The sequence below is a fragment of the Symphalangus syndactylus genome, chromosome 7 (assembly GCF_028878055.3).
Source record: "Symphalangus syndactylus isolate Jambi chromosome 7, NHGRI_mSymSyn1-v2.1_pri, whole genome shotgun sequence".
NCBI classification, from domain to species: Eukaryota; Metazoa; Chordata; class Mammalia; order Primates; family Hylobatidae; genus Symphalangus; species Symphalangus syndactylus.
The window spans coordinates 141,918,078-141,936,506 of NC_072429.2; the positions used below are offsets into that span (position 1 = coordinate 141,918,078).

Consider the following 18,429-nt stretch of genomic DNA (forward strand, 5'->3'; position numbering starts at 1 on the left):
TGAGAAGACAGCCGTCGTTTCATCCATTTTGTTCATCCTTTCCTCCATCTCATTTCATGTATTTACAACAATATGGTAAAGCACTTGGTCTGCTAATTCTTTCACATGGGTTATCTGTGCGTCTGCTTCTATTGCATAGCTTATCTCTTGGTTGAAAATCACACTCTCCTGTAATTCTTATAATTTTTGGTAGTGTGCTAGAAATTATATGCAAAAGAACCAAGAAACATCAGTCTCTCCCTGTAGATAGAGCTCTGCTGATGACTAACCCACCCTCAGCACCATTCAGCTCCACTGCAAGGAAGGGGCCCCCCCAAGACTGGCAGTTCCTTCAGATTTGCACCCACCATTTTCCAATGCATTTGAAAGAAATGATAATTTTTGTACATAATTCCATTTTTTCTCATTGTTGAAATAGAAAGGATGGCGTCACATGCCTTCCTCATGCTAACTGGACGTGAAACTCTTATATTTTTGCATTACAAAATCTGGGAGTTATTTGTCATTATGACGCTTTTTTTTCATTTACATTATTCATCTGTGGATCTTTTTTCCTTTTTCAGTCTTGCCAGATATTTGTCTAATTTTTGTTCCTTCAAACACGCAGCCATGGCCATGCTGACTTTACCTTGGTTTTCTGTTTTGTTAAAGGCATTCTCAGTCCTGTCTCTTGTCTTCAGTTGAGTTTTGGAATGCGGAGGTTGGACCCTGAGCTTGCTAACTTCAGGCTTCCCACCAGTTTCCTGCTAATAACTCCAGCATTGATCACCTAAGAAAAAAGTCTCCCTCCTACTCACCAAATATCACTCTGATGGCTGAGAAAATTATTAATTCAAAAATAAGGCCAGGCACGGTGGCTCACGCCTGTAATCCCAGCACTTTGGGAGGCCGAGGAGGGTGGATCATTTGAGATCAGGGGTTCGAGACAAGCCTTGGCAACATGATGAAACCCCATCTCTACTAAAAATACAAAAAGTAGCCAGGCGTGGTGGTGCACAACTGTACTCCCAGCTACTTGGGAAGCTGAGGCAGGAGAATCACTTGAGCCCGGGAGACAGAAGTTGCAGTGAGCCAAGATCGCGTCACTGCACTCCAGCCTGGGCAACAGAACAAGACTCCATCTCAAAGAAAAAAAAAATTAACCTTTCTTATTTCCCAATGCAAATATATAGGGTTAGATTTTTCTCAGGTACAGCTTTTACTGCAGCCCAATAGTTTTGATAGTAGTATCTTAGTTTTAATCATTTCTAGGTATTTTAATTTCCAATATGACTTCTTCGTTAACTGTGGTTTATTAGAATAGTGGTTTTCTATCTTTTAATATGTGTAACTATGTCACTGATGCTTTTGTTATGAACTTCTGTGCTGGGTCAGAGAATATTGTCAGTGTGGTAAATGTGCCAGTTTGAAAATGATAACAAAATCCTTGCTCACTGTTGCCTTGAAAAAAAATGAAAATGATAACAATCTGTACATTTAGAACAAAATGAAAGTACTGGACTCTCTGGTTCAAGGGCTCCCTGGTGCCTGTGTGTTTGACTGATTTTGTAGCATGAACAAGAAGGATTGTGCACCGGGGGGAGACCATTCAGGCTTACTGATGTCACTAAGCCCAAAGTCAGAAACAGAACACAATTGCACACACCTGTCCGTCTAAGAAAGCGAGCACCTGATGAATTGCTCAGGCACAGGGAGTGAGAGGCCGGAGTGTGAGGCCCCCACTGCTGACCCAATTCTCTCAGCACCTTCACGCCTCTCTGGGGTCCCACTGTTGCTCCTCCTGGGAGCCCTGTCAGCAGCAGAGAGGGGTCTCACTGGGGACGCCCAGACACCTGTCCCCAGATTAAGACAGGGCAAGGAGAAGACCTGTTCCCAGGGAGAGCTGTGCACGGGACCCCCAAGGCAGGGCCAGGAACTGGAGCGTGAAAGAAGCCAAGTCACCAAAACTATGTAGAGTCAAAAGGGCTAAAGGTCCACAGCCCTAAGAATCAGACACTCAAACCAGGGTTCCACATGGCAAGGGGAGGAGAAAGGCAAGCAAGCGATGACCTGGGCAGAGCCAGGAGGGGCGAGCAAGAAACCTGCCAGGCCCCACACCTGTGCCTGGGGCAAATGGTTACGATCTGAGCTTCCCGACAGCCAAGGTGAAAAGGAAAAAGGGTCAGAGGTATAAGTGTAGCGGGAGCACGATGATCTTCCGTGTCAACAATTCAGCCTGGCAAGAGCACAGGGATGGAGACTGTGGGACTCATTCAGGACACCACTCGGGGAGGCCTCTGGACATCACGCCAAGATCCCCTTCACTGGAAAAATTCCACAGTGTGTTTCTGTCCGTGCCTATGCCGGGGTTGGCGCACATACCCACACAGCAGCTTGCTGGCACCCAGCTCTCTGACGGTGAATACAATAAGGGCAGGAAGGAAGGTCGTCCACTTCATCTAAACAGGAAGCTTTCACATTTTCCTGATCGAGATCTACACTTTAAAAAGTTAAATAAATATATACACACCCAAAACACTGACACATATAACATTTATATAACACATTCACCTAGATTTATAACCGATAAACATATTTATAACATAAAACATAAATATAAATATGAAATAAAATACCAAACATACTTATAACATATATATTTGTATATCTAAAACATTATATACACACATACATACACAAGCAAAAACATATAGGCATAAATAAAACATTTTTATTTAAATTACTTTCTTCATTAAAATATATGTGTCCTAATTGTGCATAATGTACTCTGATTTTTATTATTCAATTCAATTCTATTCTTTCATCTTCTAGAACACACAAACATGGTTCCCATTTGCCAGCTGGGTTTTATGACCCGGGCTCCTTGGACAGCGCTGCTCCCAGTGCCGCTCAGAAGCAGTGCAGAGTGCAGGCCGAGGCTCCGTGCGGCTGAGCCGGGCTTGAATTCAGCCCTCTACCTATTACCTGGGTGATCCTGAATCAAGGCACCAACCATCCTGGTTTGCCCAGCACCGAGGGCTTCCCAGGTCGCAGGACTTTGGTGCTAAAATTGGGACATTGATCCCCCATTATGAAGCCATCTCCTCAGGTCTCTGTTCCATTTTATTATTTTTAGAATTGGACTCATTGTTCCCACCTCCTAGGATTGAAATCAGGCCAGAAATGAAGAATGTTGATAGAATAAACACTTGACAAACGTCACTGGGGCCTGTGGGCTGTGCTCCTACGGGCCTCTCTGCTGCCAGATGTACACTGGCTCACACACCTGGACAGGTGTTGGAGTCTGGGGCCGGAGGGCGGGGGCTCCTGACAGAGGCCACCAGGAACAAGCAAGCCCTTAACAAGGATGTGGCCCTGCCTCTCCTGGGCAACTTGGGGACCAAGTCAGGGAACCGTGGAGGCGAAGACCGCAGAGCCGTGCCCCCGCCCTCAGACCCAAATCTTTGCTCTGGGCTGTTTTGAAGCCTGTCCAAGAACTGTACTCATTCCAGGGGTGCCCCCAGGAACAGCAACAGGCTGTGCCTGCCGGAGAGCTGGAGTGATATGTGATGGGGATAACTGCATGACCCAGTAAAGTATCCTGGGAACACCAGGCCTGCACCTGCCCACCCTGCTGACCACAGGCTGACTGACCCTTTCCCATCCCTGGCTAGTCCCCACCACCTCCAGGGGCTGCTGTGTCTGGGAGTTAATTCATGAAGGAGGGAAGAAACAAGGCCAGAAGCACAGCTGGATGCAGTACTGAGGAAGTTGGTCAGCCCTGGGGACGGCCAGTCCCTTCTCGTGAGCGCTGAAAGCTGTGTGGCTCCAAGCACGGCCCTCTCAGCTGTGGCTGCCCCAACACCCTGTCATCAGCCACAGGCTCAGATGAGAGTCTCTGCAGATCCCTCAGCCACTTCCTTTGAGACCTGTGTGTTCCTTCCAGCCTCCAACTCCAGCTACCACCTGGACTCCTTTATTGCACGTGCTTCCAATGCCACTGTTTTGATTTTTCTTTTTGATTTTTGACTTTGCAGATTTCACAGTGCCAAATTCAAATCAATCACAGTGAGAATGGCAAATGAAAAAATGCACATGATAAACAAGTGCATATGGCCCCTCCCCTCCAGACGACTTCCATCCCGTGCCCTCTAAGCCCACCCCCAAAACAGCCCTGATCCACACACAGGCTGGGCAGCAGAAAGGGCTGGAGCATCAGAGGACAAAGGGAGCAGAGGATGCTGAGCCTGGACAGGCAGGGGTCAGAGGACAGGGCCCGTCTGGGGCATCCCTAGAGCATGCACCAGGGGAAACAGGAATGGGACAGTCCTGCCGGGTGGGCCGCTGTGTGGACGCAGGGGAAATGGCCCCACCTGGCTGCACACCCAATCTCGGGCCGGCACCTTCTCTCCCAGCAGCCGTTACTGGAAAGGCCACAGCAGAGGAGGGGCTTGCTGGCCTGCAGTGCGGAAGAGGATGTGGACGCCCTGGAGGTGGTGGGCAGAAGTCACGCTGGGGCCAGGGGCAGCCCTTCCCAACCACCTTATGGGTAGCAGTTACCCCTTTCTTCTTTCCACCACTTACCTCCTGCAAGACCCCTGAGGGCAGGTGACTGGGCCGGTTCACTGCTACAGACCCAGGGTCCAGCCCTGCTTGTCATCATACATGCTCAAAAGGATGTGATTCAGGAAATGAAGGCAGGAAGGAGAAAAGAGCGAACTTGACACGGGGTGAAAGCTGTGTGACCACCTGGACTGGAGGGAGGGGCTCCGAGGAGGAAAGTGGGTCCGTGGTCCTCCAGACTGAGGACAGCACTTCCTGACATCTCCTGGGTCCGGCAGGGCCCTGTGCCTCCGGTGAGGCGGGACAGGGTGTGACAGTACCTCCAGAGGGGAGAGCTGGGTGCCCACCAACCGGGATGTCCATGCTGTTGGGTTCCAGCGGCCCAGTGAGAACACGGGTCAACTCCCTTGGCTCCTGGGGAAAAAACAGAATAAAGAATAGGACAAAGGGAAGACTCCGTGTAGGAGGCAGATGAGTCTAGTGAGGAGGGCACAGGTCTGCGCTGTGACGGGGGCAGCCTCACACTCTGCATCCAGGACCTACATGGGGCCGGGCAGATGCTGCAAAAGAAATTGGAACCACAGCCTCCAACGGGCCCAGGGACGCTTAAGCACTGGGACAGACCCGGCTGGGCCCCAGCCTCACTTGTGGGAGGACGAAGTGTGGGAGGACAGAGCTGGCAGGCAGCCTGCACAGGAGCCGTTTTTCCAGGGCACCAGTCTTCAAAGGCCCGGACTCAGCCCCCTGCAGGTCCCAGAAACTTGGCAGGAGTCCTGGAGCTGCAGCCCCCAACCCCTGCGGCAGCTCCAGGCTCCTGTAAGGCTATGGGAGCACCCCCTGCTTTCCTCTGGGCCACTGAGCCCGCCTGAGGGGCCCCTGGAGGCGCCTGCCCTTCTCCTCCCTTCTCCCCTCCTCCCAGGCCACCCCTGCCAGGGGAAAGTGCTCCAAGCACTCTAGAAAGAACGAAGATTCTGTGCCTGTGGCCTAACCATCCCCGCCAACCTCATTTGCCCTTAACTATGCTCCTTCCTGGATCCGCCTGGCCGGCTCCCGTTCCATCTCAGCTTGTCCAAACCTCATCTGCGCCCCAGGGTCACTACTCCGCCTCCTCCATCTTCCTCCTCCTCCGCCTTGAAGCCTCCTCCCTCCCGTCTGCTTCCAAATCCAGACCACTCCCGCCCCACCCCAGGGAAAGGGTCGTCCCGCCCTTTGAGGTGCTCAGGGCCCTCTGGGTCTCCCTCAGCCTCCCTGGGTCCCTGAGTCAGGAACCAAATCTGGCCCCACGTTCCCCAAGCCGTGGAGCCCAGGATCTGTGATTGGGGTTGAGGCTGGCCTTGGGGGGACCTGCAGCCGCCCCCGCCTCCCCGGCCTCGGGCTATCTTCCGCAGGAGGCGGCTGCAGGCAGGAGCTGAGGCCCTCGGGGACCCCGGAGCCGCCCCAGTGCAAGCCCCGAGGAGGGGATGGACGGTCCCGCCCCCTCTGTCCCAGGGCTGACTCCTCCTCCAGGACGCAGATCCCCGCAGCCAGGCAGGAGAGAAGGTGCCCGGAGAGGGGTCCGGACTGTGGGCCGGGGCTGCGATGAGGGGTCGGGGGAGAACGGGGCTCCGAGGGTTTAGAGAGATTGGAAGGGGGACAAAAGGCAGAGGGCCCAGGGAGAGGGGATGCGGGGAAGGGAGGAGAGCGAACGTCGGGAGCAGGAGGCTGGGGGTGGTGGTTGCCCTCGGTAAAGCCCAGTCCAGGAGCGCAGGAGGCTGGAGGTGGGGTGCGCCCTGAGTGAAGCCCCATCCGGGAGCAGGAAGCTGGGGAGGGGGCTCTCTGGGTGAAGTCCCCCGCAACACCCACCTCACCCCAATCAGGCTGAGCCCTCTGGCATCATGGAGGGGCTCGTCCTAACCCTGTGCACCCTCCCTCTGGCTGCGGCGTCTGCTGGCTGCGCCAGGACGCCAGGTGAGACGCGGCCCGGGCAAGGCTGGGGGCGTCGGGGCTGGAGCTGCGGACCCTGGTCCACAGCGCCCCGCTTGCTGCCCACAGCTCGGAACCTGAGCTGCTACCAGTGCTTCAAGGTCAGCAGCTGGACGGAGTGCCCGCCCACCTGGTGCAGCCCGCTGGATCAAGTCTGCATCTCCAACGAGGTGGTCATCTCTTTTAGTGAGTCCCCCCCGGGCAGAGGGCAGGTGCCAAGTGCCGGGGAAGGGCCGGTGCCCCCGCGTCTCAGCGACTTAGCTATGAGTCCTCGGCGCTGCAGGGCCTAGGGCCCTGTGGGTCCGACACTGCCTCCTGCTGTCTCTCCCGTGCTGGGATCGGGCGAGCATCCCAGAGTGTGAATTTTGACTTTTCTTTTTCTCCTCCATTTGAAGTGTCACTAGGAACTGTCAGCAGGACAAAGGCTCTGATGTCACTGAATTTATAAAGACAGCAGGAACACACGGGTGGGGATCGGCAGCTGTTCGGGGCGATGGGTTATCTGCCCTTCCTGGCACAGCACAGTACACCTGCCATACAACCCAGCATCGGGCAGGCTGCACTGGAATCGAATACAGTGTATGACAATGTCATATAGTATAACACAACATAATGAATATAATGTGTATATTGCAACTTAATACGATGTAATATAATGAGACATAATACAACATAATATAATAAAATAGAATGCGACACAACACACCATAACGCTCTATGACACATAAGGGCGATTCCACCCAAGCTCTTTTCTCAACAGTTTGGGTTTTGAGTGTTGTGCATCCCTTCAGGGGTTCCGTGGTTGTTGACAGACACATGTCCGTCAGAAAGTCTCTGCCATGTCTTTAAGTGAGCAGTACAGAGAAACGATCCCAGGGCTGGGCACCCAGCCCAGCAGGTTCTCTGTGATGGGCAGCCCCTTCCCACTGCTCTGAGTCACCCCATTTCCCTACGCCGCACACGCCCCGGGGCTGGCAGGGGTGGTCCAGGCTGTGCCTGGCTTCAGAGGAAAGCCCCTTACAGCCAGTTGCCCTGGAGTCTGTATTTGCTGTGCCGCGGGGCGGAGGTGGCCTGGGCAGCCAGGCTCCCCAGCTCTGCAGCGCCTCGCCCAGGAAAGGACAGGAGAAGGTGGTCTCTTGCCCCGCCTCGCAGGGCCAGGTTCCCTGCTCTAGTTCTTTCTGGTCCCGGCTGCCCCTTCGGAAAGCATCCTTGCGCTTTCCGGATAACTGTGGATACCTCCTCGCTGGGGCTCTGGGGCCACCTGCCTCTCCTCTTTTCTGCAGAATGGAGTGTACGTGTCCTGCTCAGCAAAGGCTGTGCTCCCAGATGTCCCAACGACAACATGAAGTTCGAATGGTCGCCGGCCCCCGAGGTGCAAGGCGTGATCACCAGGCGCTGCTGTTCCGGGGCTCTCTGCAACAGGGCGCTGACCCCACAGGAGGGGCGCTGGGGCCTGCGAGGGGGGCTCCTGCTCCAGGTGGGCCTCGGCCTCCTCAGGGCCCTGTTGTGAGGGCCCTCCCCTTACACCCCCTCCTGGCCCTGTGGGTGATGGGAAGGACGGTGCCTCCGGTGTGGGTGATGGGAAGGACGGTGCCTCCGCTGTGGGTGATGGGAAGGACGGTGCCTCCGGTGTGGGTGATGGGAAGGACGGTGCCTCTGGTGGGTGATGGCCCCTTGCATGAGGCCCCTTGCCCTGAATGCTGTCCAGGACCCTTCGAGGGGCAGGAGAGCCCGGGTGCGGCCACAGCTGGGGCTCGCACTCTGCCTTCCCACTTCCAGCCCCCTCTGCCCAAGGGAAACCCAGGAAGGATAACACTGTGGGTGCCCCCACCTGTACATTGGGACCACAACCTTCACCCTCTTGGAGACAATAAACTCTCAGGTCCCCATGGTGCTCATTCCTTCCTGCTCCCTGTCCACCGGCCCCGCCCAGCCCTCAGCAAAGGGCTCTGTGGGTGGGTACCGGTGGTCACTGGCGCAACCAGATCTGCAAAAAACCTTCCAGATGGGGGGTTGAGGATAAGGACTGTCCCTGCAGCCTAGGGCCCAGCAGTGGGTAAGCAGTATGTCACAGGCTCGGGGCTGGGATCCTAAAAGGGCTGGGGCCCCTATGTGGATGTGGGGATGAGCCTGGAGAAAGGGGTCTGTGGCATGTGATCAGGGCTGGAGTGCCCATCTGGGCAGCCACAGTAGGATACAGGAGGTCAGGACTGATGGACAGTGCCAGCAAGGAGAGGGTGGGAATGGGAGGGCTGCCAGGTGAGGCACGGGTAATGTGCAGGCTGAGGCAGAGGGGACCAATGCCGAGCTCAGGACTGGCTGGGCTAAGCAGGGCACCATGGGACATCCCGGAGCTGTCCTGGGGCAGGGATGGCTGAGAATGAGGCCTTCTGCATTGGGAAGGGGGTGGCCTCACCAGGTAGCAAAGCCCCAGATGAAGAACAATGCTGGGTCTGCCGCCTGCTGCCCAAGCTCAGGTCCTCACAGCGCTCCTCCAGCCTGCACCCCTGCGCCTGTGCACTGCCCTCCAGCCTGCACCCCTGCGCCTGTGCACTGCCCTCCAGCCTGCACCCCTGCGCCTGTGCACTGCCCCTCCAGCCTGCACCCCTGCGCCTGTGCACTGCCCTCCAGCCTGTACCCCTGCGCCTGTGCACTGCCCTCCAGCCTGCACCCCTGTGCCTGTGCACTGCACCCCCGGCTGCCCTCCAGCCAGTCATTGTTTCCCCTTGGACCCAGGTGGCCATGGCAGCCCCCTCAGGTAGGTCCAGGATAACCCCGGGCCCTGGATCGCCTGTCCTCAGCGGGCTGCAGGCTCTCCAGAGGAGGGTCATCAGGTTCCCAGGCAGAGCAGGACCTGCTCCCCTCCTCTTGCGGTTATGAATTTTCAGGCTGAATTCCAGCCCCGCCAGCTAGGGCAGCTCCTCAGGGCAGGGCACCTGGTGCTCCTTGTAACGTCAGGAATCTGGGGTCCCACGCCTTGGGGCAGCCAGCAAGACCAGTGCTGGGTGGAGATTCCCCAGGACCCTGGCCCAAAAGCTTCTGTTTTTCTGCACAGGGGGGTGCTGGGAAGTGATCTGGCCACAGTGAGGGTGGCATGCAGGTCTTCCCTGATGCATTTTCCTAGGAAATGTGTGTGAATCTAATTGAGGGTGGCGTGCAGGTCTTCCCGCATGCATTTTCCTAGGAAATATGTGTGATTCTAATCTGGGCCCCTGTGCTGGCGTCGGGGGCCTACGGCCCGCCTCCCCACAGCCACCGGACCAACCTCTCTTGTGCCTTTTAGAGCTGGGGGCTTTGGCCTCTCCTCTGGACAGGGGAACCAGGATTCCAATTCCTTCAGGGCAACTGCTCAGCTGGAACTCAGAAACATTGCGTAATACATTGACTTAAAAAAATTATTATTTGAGACAAGGTCTTGCTCTGTTGCCCAGGTTGGAGTGCAGTGGCACAATCCTAGATCACTGCAGCTTTGACTTCTCAGGCTCAAGCGATCCTCCCACATCACCCTCCTGAGCAGCTAGGACCACAGGCACACGCCACCACTCCCAGCTCATTTTGATGTTTTGTAGAAACAGAGTCTCACTATGTTGCCCAGGCTGGTCTTGAACTCCTGGCCTCAAGTGATCCTCCTGCCTTGACCTCCCAAAGTGCTGGGATTACAGGTGTGTGCCACCAGTGCCACCACAGTCGGTCTGAATAAAATGATTTTTTAAAAAGAGGATGAAGGAAGGAAAGATGAAGATGACGGAGCATTTCACAGGTTAATGAGAAAAGACTCCTCGAGTGGTAAATAAACGCTTGCTGAGGGTGAGCATGTGAGACTGGGAAGTGGTCACAGAAGGGACAGTCAGGGTGGATGAGGAGGGTGGTGCGTGCCCTCCCTGCACCGCTGCCTCTGTCCCAGCCCTCAGTTTCCCCATCCTTCTGACCTGCGGAAATTCTGAGTCACTGTCCTAGTCTCTCCAGGGCAGTGGGGCCCTTTGCCCATTACCTGGGAGACCTGAGCCATCTGCGTTCCCCACAGGCAGCAGTCAGACCGGGGGCTGAGCCTCCAGCAGGGGGACAGGGCAGGGCAGGGACCTTGAGAACATGCGGGCAGGTGGCCCAGTGCCACCTGTACGAGGGAGAAGCACGGGGCAGGCAGCCAGGCCAGCCAGGCAAACGCTCAGGAGTGTGGGGCAACGCATAAAAACCAAAGCTGCCAGAACCCATATTTTTCCATATCGTAAGAATAATGGCAGGCCGGGCACAGTGGTTCATGCCTGTAATCTCAGCACTTCGGGAGGCCGAGGCGGGCAGATCACCTGAGGTCAGGAGTTCGAGACCAGCCTGGCCAACATGGTGAAACATGGTCACTACTAAAAATACAAAAATTAATCAGGCGTGGTGTCAGGCACCCGTAATCCCAGCTACTCGGGAGGCTGAGGCAGGAGAATCGCTTGAACCTGGGAGGTGAAAGTTGCAGCGAGCCAAGATCACGCCACCTCACTCTAGCCTGGGCAACAGAGTGAGACTCCATCTCATGTCTTCTCATGGCTTGTTACCTTATCTCTTTTTATCCCTGAATAATATTCCACCGTCTTCATGTAGCACTATTTGTTCAACCACTTGCCTATCAAAAAGCATCTTGTTGCTTCCAAGCATTGGCAATTATGAATAGAGCTATGGTAAACGTCCATGTTCAGGTTCTTATGTGGACATCAGCCTTCAACCCATCTGTTTAAATGCCACAGAGCACAATTGCCGGAGCCGCCGAGAAGCCTCTGTGTAGCCGTGTAAGAAACTTCACACCTGTCTTCCATGGCAGCCGCACCATTTTGTACCCTCACCAGCAATGACGGGGAGTGCCCGTCGCTCTGCGTCCCAGCCAGAAACTGATGTTGTCAGTGTTCTGGATTTCAGCCACTTAAAAAGCGGTGCTGGTGTCTCCTAGGTGTCTTCATTTGCAATTCCCTGTTCCCGGAGCCTTGTTCCGTCTGCTTACTTGCCAGCAGCCGCTCTTTGGTGAGGTGTCTGGTCAGATGCTTTCTTCATTTTTTATGTTCTTATTGAGTTGTTTGTTTGTTTGTTTTTAAATACAGACAGGGTCTTCCTATGTTGCCCAGGCTCGTCTCAAACCCTTGGACTCAAGGAATCTGCCTGCCTCAGGTTCCCAAAGTGCTGGGATTACACTTTGAGAGTCTGAGGCGGGCAGATCCTTTGAGCCCAAGAGAAACAGGTTGAGCCACCATGCCCAACCTGTTCGTCAATTTTTTAAATCAATTTTTTTAAAATTTTAGGGATTAGGTTTTCAGTGTTGTATCTAAAAACTCATCACTAAACCCAGGGTCACATCGATTTTCTCATGCATTTTCTTCTAGGAGGTTTATAGTTTTGCATTTCGCATTCAGGCCTATGGTCCTTTTTAGTTAGTTTTTGTGAAACGTATAAGATTTGTGTCTGGATTAGTTTTTTTTGTTGTTGTTGTTTTTGTTTGTTTTGCATGTGGATTTTCAATTTTAACACATCGTTATATATAAATTTATTTTAAAAAATAACAATTGCAGCAACATTGATAACCAATCACCCATACTCCCCCTACTGATTGATAGGGAAAAAAACCTTCTATACAGTTGAGTAACAAAGGAAAATCAAGACCTTTTATCAGACACCCTATAGCCAGAAATGGCGATGCTGTCCCCAGAGGGGTAGACCTGACACATTCAATGTCCCAGGGTAATACACAAGCCCATGGTGTAGATCTGACATGTTCAATGTCCCAGGGTAACACACCCACCCAGTGGTGTAGACCTGACACATTCGATGTCCCAGGGTAACACACCAGCCCAGTGGTGTAGACCTGACATGTTCAATGTCCCAGGGTAACACACCAGCCCAGTGGTGTAGACCTGACACATTCGATGTCCCAGGGTAACACACCAGCCCAGTGGTGTAGACCTGACACATTCGATGTCCCAGGGTAACACACCAGCCCAGTGGTGTAGACCTGACATGTTCAATGTCCCAGGGTAACACACCAGCCCAGTGGTGTAGACCTGACACATTCGATGTCCCAGGGTAACACACCAGCCCAGTGGTGTAGACCTGACACATTCGATGTCCCAGGGTAACACACCAGCCCAGTGGTGTAGACCTGACACACTCAATGTCCCAAGGTAACACACCAGCCCATGGTGTAGATCTGACATGTTCAATGTCCCAGGGTAACACACTTCCCATGCACCATGTTCTCTGACCATGTGCATTTAAATTAAATGTTTATGATGAAGATAAACTTTAACATTTCAAATATGGGAAATTTAATTAACATTTCAGTTAGTTCATCTGTTAAAGAAGAAACTATAATAGGCTTCTTAAAAATTCCTTGAGCTGCATGGTAACAAAAATCAGAACCAGCTTTTGTTTTAAATGAGAGTGGTGCTTTGAGGAAAACATATAGACTTAAGCCCTTGTGTTAGGAAGGAAGAGGGGCTGAAAATTAAGAAACCATGTATTCAGGTCTAGAACCTTGAGAAGAACAACAAATTAAACCCAGAGAGGTCTGAAGGAAAATGTCCCCCCAGAAGGTGTTATTAAAGAAATCAGAAACCAAAATAAACTAAAATAGAGAAGATCCACAAAGTCAACAGATGCACAAAATGGTGACATTCCTGGCAAGACTGAGAATGAGATGGAAGGGGAAACACAGATAAACGGCTTGAGTGGTTAAAGAGACTGAACCGTTCCAGCCACCCATTCATGCAAAATCCCAGGAAGTGGAGATTGAATCCAAGTGGTGGGAAGTGGATCAGTGGTTGCCTGGAGCCAGATGCGGATGCGGGGCCATGCCACTCATGGCGGGCGCCTGTTGGGGGAGGCAAGTGTGATGAGCATGGTGGTGGGTATGTGGTGTGTAAATTTGCCAACATTCATTGAGCTGACCACTTAAAATGGGTGCTTTTTGTTGTGTGTAAATCACACTTCAGTAAAATTAATCAAACTGTCACAAGAAGCCAGGTCGGGTGGTGCATGCCTGTGGTCCCAGCTACTGGGGAGGCTGAGGCGGGAGGATTGCTTGAGCCTAGGAGGTGAAGGCTGCAGTGAGCCAAGATCGCACCACTGCACTCCAGCCCAGACAGCAGAATGAGACCCTGTCTCAAAAAAATAAATAAAAATAAAATAAAATCGCAAGAGATATTTTGCATACCTATATGGAATGTTTGAAAACTTAGATGAAATGAAGTATTGCTAGTAAAAACATAATTTGCCAAATTGGACCCAAAAGGTAAAGTTTCCAAGTTCCTTTTACAAGGCAAGCGTGACATTGATGGCTAAACATGAAAAAGATGATACTAGAAAGGAAAAGATACCACTTTTCTATATCAGTGCAATAATCTTAAATAAAATACTAGCAAGACAAATTCAGTAGCACATTGGACAATAACATGATTGTGTGTGAGCACGTGTGCATGCGTGTGTGTGTGTGCATGTGCGTGTGCATGAACCCTGAAGCCAGAAACTCACTGTATGGGAAAGTACTGGATGCGGTCCCACTAATGCACTGAACAAGACCAGGACAGGCACTGTCATTTTTTAAACATTGCAGTGGAGAAACAAGCAAATAAAAATAGAAGAGAAAGCAACTGGAGGCATAAGATTTGAGGAAAATACAATCTATTTGCAGCTGACCCATCTACCTCAAAAACTCTTTTTAAAGAAAGCCCTGGCTGGGCGCAGTGGCTCACACCTGTAATCCCAGCACTTTGGGGGGCTGAGGTGGGCGGATCACGAGGTCAAGAGATCAAGATCAGCCTGGCCAACATGGCAAAACCCTGCCTCTAATAAAAATACAAAAAATTAGCTGGGTGTGGTGGCGGGCGCCTATAATCCCAGCTACTCAGGAGGCTGAGGTGGGAGAATCACTTGAACCCAGGAGGCGGAGGTTGCCGTGAGCCAAGATCATGCCACTGTATTCCAGCCTGGGTGACAGAGTGAGACTCTGTCAAAAAAAAAAAAAAAAAAAAAGGAAATAAGCCCTAATGGAGCAATGCTAAGACTAGAAAATTCAATAAAATCATTCAATGAGGTAGTAGAATATGAAATTAAAGTGAAAACCAACAGCCTTTTTATATAGAAGCAAGAACTAAATAGAAGATATAATGGAAGAGAAAACCTCATTTACAATTGGGGGGAAAATCCAATGCTTAAAAATAAATTGGATTTTAAAATGTGCAAAATCTAAGGGAGTAAAATTCAATGCGCTCCTGTGAGATGCACCTGGAGCCTTGAGCAATTGTAAAGCTGTTCCTTGTTCTCTAATGGCACCAATGTCATTAGACATCAGTCCTCCCTAATTTGTGAAATGTTTTCATCTAATGTGATTGCTATAAAAATCATGATTTCTTTTTCTTGAACAAGACAAGTTGAAAGATATGCAAACAAAAACATTCAAGATTGGTTGGGAAATTCTGAAAAAAAGTTGAGTTATTAATGGGTTAGTACTACCAGAGATTAAAACATACCAAAAATAAAACCCTCAAAAATTAAAATGGTGTGGTGTCTTCATGCTAATGAATAATCAAGTGAAGTAGAATAGAAAGACCAGAAATATACCCAAGAATGCATGGAAACTCAGTGTACGATACAGGCAGAATCTCAAATCTCTGGATCAAAGATAAACTTGTTAAAATAATTGATGTGTGAACAAATGAATGGATTCTTGGAAGAAGTCAAATAGGACCTCTACCCATGCATCCATATAGCACACATAAGAATTAATGTTAAACAACTGAAGTGTACAAATACCAAAAGAAATGATATGTGAATATCTTTTTTTTTTTTTCGAGATGGAGTCTCGCACTGTCACCCAGGCTGGAGTACAGTGGCACAATCTCAGCTCACTGCAACCTCTGCCTCCCGGGTTCAAGCGTTTCTCCTGCCTCAGCCTCCCGAGTAGCTGGGATTACAGGCACCCGTCACCACACCCAGCTAATTTTTTGTATTTTTAGTAGAGACGGTGTTTCACCAGGTTGGCCAGGCTGGTCTTGAACTCCTGACCTTGTGATTCGCCCACCTCAGCCTCCCAAAGTGCTGGGATTACAGGCATGAGCCACCATGCCTGGCTGTGAATATCTTTACAACCTGAGTGTGGAGAAAGACTTCCTAAGTTTAATCCAATCCAAATGCAAAAAAGAAAAGATTGACTAATTTGACTCTATAAAAATATAGATATTTTGTATGAGGTGCACATGGGCACACACACACACACACAAACACATACCAGGGAGTTATCAAGAACTCTTAATTGGGGGAGGTAGGCAAATGCCAAAAGCTTAATAGAAAATATAAGCAACATATAAAAACAATTAGCAACAATGATATAAAATACCACTTAAACATAAGGAAAAATGTTGCCCTTCCCTTGTGGAAGAAATGCAAAGGAAAACAGCCCTAGGGATGTTGGGGCGGCACCTGCTGCTGAGGGTAACGTGCAGCATGTAGAGGGCAGCACTCCCAGGGCTGGTTCAAGCTCAAGGTCAGGTGGAGGAGGTAATCTCTCCCATCTCTTCTGCTGAGTGCAGCTCTAAAACCTGCCTGAAACACGTGGAGAAGCTATCTGAACTGCCTCCAGAACACATGCAAATGGACACTCTGATCATAAAATTATCAGGAAGATCGAGAAATAAGACAAAAATGTGAGGTGCCACCAAACCAGTGGAAAGTTTTCCCTTTTCATTCCTCTGGCATTCCCTGGTCTTGACTCAAGGCAGCCCACACTCTAGAAGCAGACACCAGGGCACAGGTAGGGGACTCTGGGGGACCCCTCCAGGGCTTACTCAGTGAATGGGTTGGCAGCAGCCACAGGAGCCACCATGAAGCCTGCAGGGACCCACAATGCTGAGGGCAGGGATCTTGCCTCTAATCAGAGAAGCTGTGATTCCAAGAGGGTGGGGTAAATGCCACAGGTCTTTTTCTCTCTACATCTTCCCATGTCATGACCCCAGAGGGGGTCAAAGAGGGAGGAAGTGTGAGCACCGTGACATAATAAGCCACAGCCTTCTGACTAGATGCCCCAAAGAAGAATCCCAGGTGACCATACAGCATCAGAGAAACTCCAGGTAATGAGGAACTTTGGAAAGCAATCCATTGTGTTGTCAATAAAACTCCAGGCTCACTCCCGAGCTGGGCATGCATGGATGCAATCCTCGATGGCATAGACTATGAGAACCAGGTGAGGGGATCTACCTCCACCGAGGTGTCAGAGTGACCTGCATACCCAAACACCATGAAGCTTTAAAGACTGAGCTGATGTGGAAGCCACAGCCTCTGTAGGTGTGCCCAACCACATCAATTGCTGCTAAAACAAAACTAGCAGCATTCTCCATACCACTTAAATAAGACACAGAGTCTCGTACCATTCAAAACGCCCAGGACACAATCCAAAATTACTTCTATAAAAGATCAGGAAAATCTCAATGAGCAAGGAAAATGGTAATCAGTAGGTGCCAGTGCTGAGATGACATGAGGTTTGGAATCATCAACATCTTTAAAGTAATTATCATAAGCATTCTCTAGCAAGTAATGGCAAACACTCTTGAGATAAATGGAAAGATAAGAAGGCTCAGGGAGAAAGTGGAACGTACAAAGAATGGCCAAGTGGGAATTGCACCACTGGAAACATAATCACCAGGATAAAGCAATCTCTGGCTGGGCCAACAGCAGAATGGAAATGAAAAGGGAAAGAGTCCGTATGGCAGTTGTCCAATTTGAACAACACAAAAGACACTGATTTAAAAAAACATGAGGCAGGGCTCAATGGCTCATGCCTGTAACCCCAATACTTTGGGAGGCCGAGGCAGATGTATCATCTGAGGTCAGGAGTTCAAGACTACCCTGGCCAACATGGCAAAACCCCATCTCTACTAAAAATACAAGAATTAGCTGGGCATGGTGGCAGGTGCCTGCAATCCCAGCTACTCAGGAGGCTGAGGCAGGAGAATCACTTGAATTTGGGAGGCAGAGGGTGCAGTGAGCCAAAATCACACCACTGCATTCCAGCCTGGGTGACAGAGGGAGACTCTGTCTCAAAACAAAACAAAACAAAAAATGAATGGCACCTCAGGAACAATACCAAAAAGTCCAACAGCTATATAATTGGTGTCCCAGAAGGAGAGGAGAAAGAGTGGAGTACAGAAACAAGATCTGAAGAACTAATGACTGATAATGTTTCAATTTTGAAAAAGGACATAAAGACTATAGATTCAAAAGCCCAGTGAATTCAAACAGGATAAATACAGATGCAGATATATTATCATTAAACTGTTGAAATAAATTGATTTTGTCACAAGCCAGCATTGTCACTGTGGGAGAAAAGAGATCAAAAGTACACAAGAAGGAAGGAAATACAGAATATTATGGCCATGGGAAAGAGATGTCAGTGTGAATACATAGAACAGCACACTTAAGCAACAATCCCAAATGATGGTGCTTTCTACAAAAGAGTTGGCCTTTACTCTTCAAAAGTGTCAGGTCATGAAATAAATCCATGCTGAGGACCCATTCAAGGTTAAAGCAGACTAAAGGGGCTGGACAACCAAGTGAAATGTGTGAGCTTGGATTAGATGCTGGACTGGAGAAGGCTGTGAGGGGGACAATGGCTGAAATTTGAATGAGGTCTATAGATTAGATTATAAGTTGTATCAGTGCTGATTCTGTGGTTTTGATCATTGTACTATAGTTATGAAAAATGTTAAGACTTGGAAAATCTATATAAAGCAGACAGAATAATTCTTGTACTTTTTTTTGCAACTTTTTAATAAATCTGAAACTATTTCAAAATGAAGTTAATCCAAGCTGTCTTGAGTAGAAGTTAAAACAACAATAACAAAAAAAGAAAATTGAAAAGTTAAAAATGAACCCCCAACAGAACGTTCCCCTTTGTTCTTC

The 18,429-nt window shown here is 50.3% G+C and overlaps 1 protein-coding gene across 1 annotated transcript; it reads left to right on the forward strand.

The window, feature by feature from the left end:
- Positions 1–6,416: 6,416 nt before the first annotated feature.
- LY6L (lymphocyte antigen 6 family member L) lies at positions 6,417–8,014 on the forward strand. The gene is made up of 3 exons (XM_055287487.1): positions 6,417–6,489; positions 6,574–6,690; positions 7,788–8,014. The coding sequence occupies exons 1-3, from the start codon at positions 6,417–6,419 to the stop codon at positions 8,012–8,014; spliced, it is 417 nt and encodes a 138-aa protein (XP_055143462.1).
- Positions 8,015–18,429: the final 10,415 nt, after the last annotated feature.

Bases quoted from the DNA above. Each gene is read 5' to 3' on its own strand.
- LY6L (XM_055287487.1), top strand. From the start codon at position 6,417: ATGGAGGGGCTCGTCCTAACCCTGTGCACCCTCCCTCTGGCTGCGGCG. The intron at 6,490-6,573 runs GTGAGACGCGGC...TGCTGCCCACAG, and splicing joins TGGCTGCGCCAGGACGCCAG to CTCGGAACCTGAGCTGCTAC. The intron at 6,691-7,787 runs GTGAGTCCCCCC...TCTTTTCTGCAG, and splicing joins CGAGGTGGTCATCTCTTTTA to AATGGAGTGTACGTGTCCTG.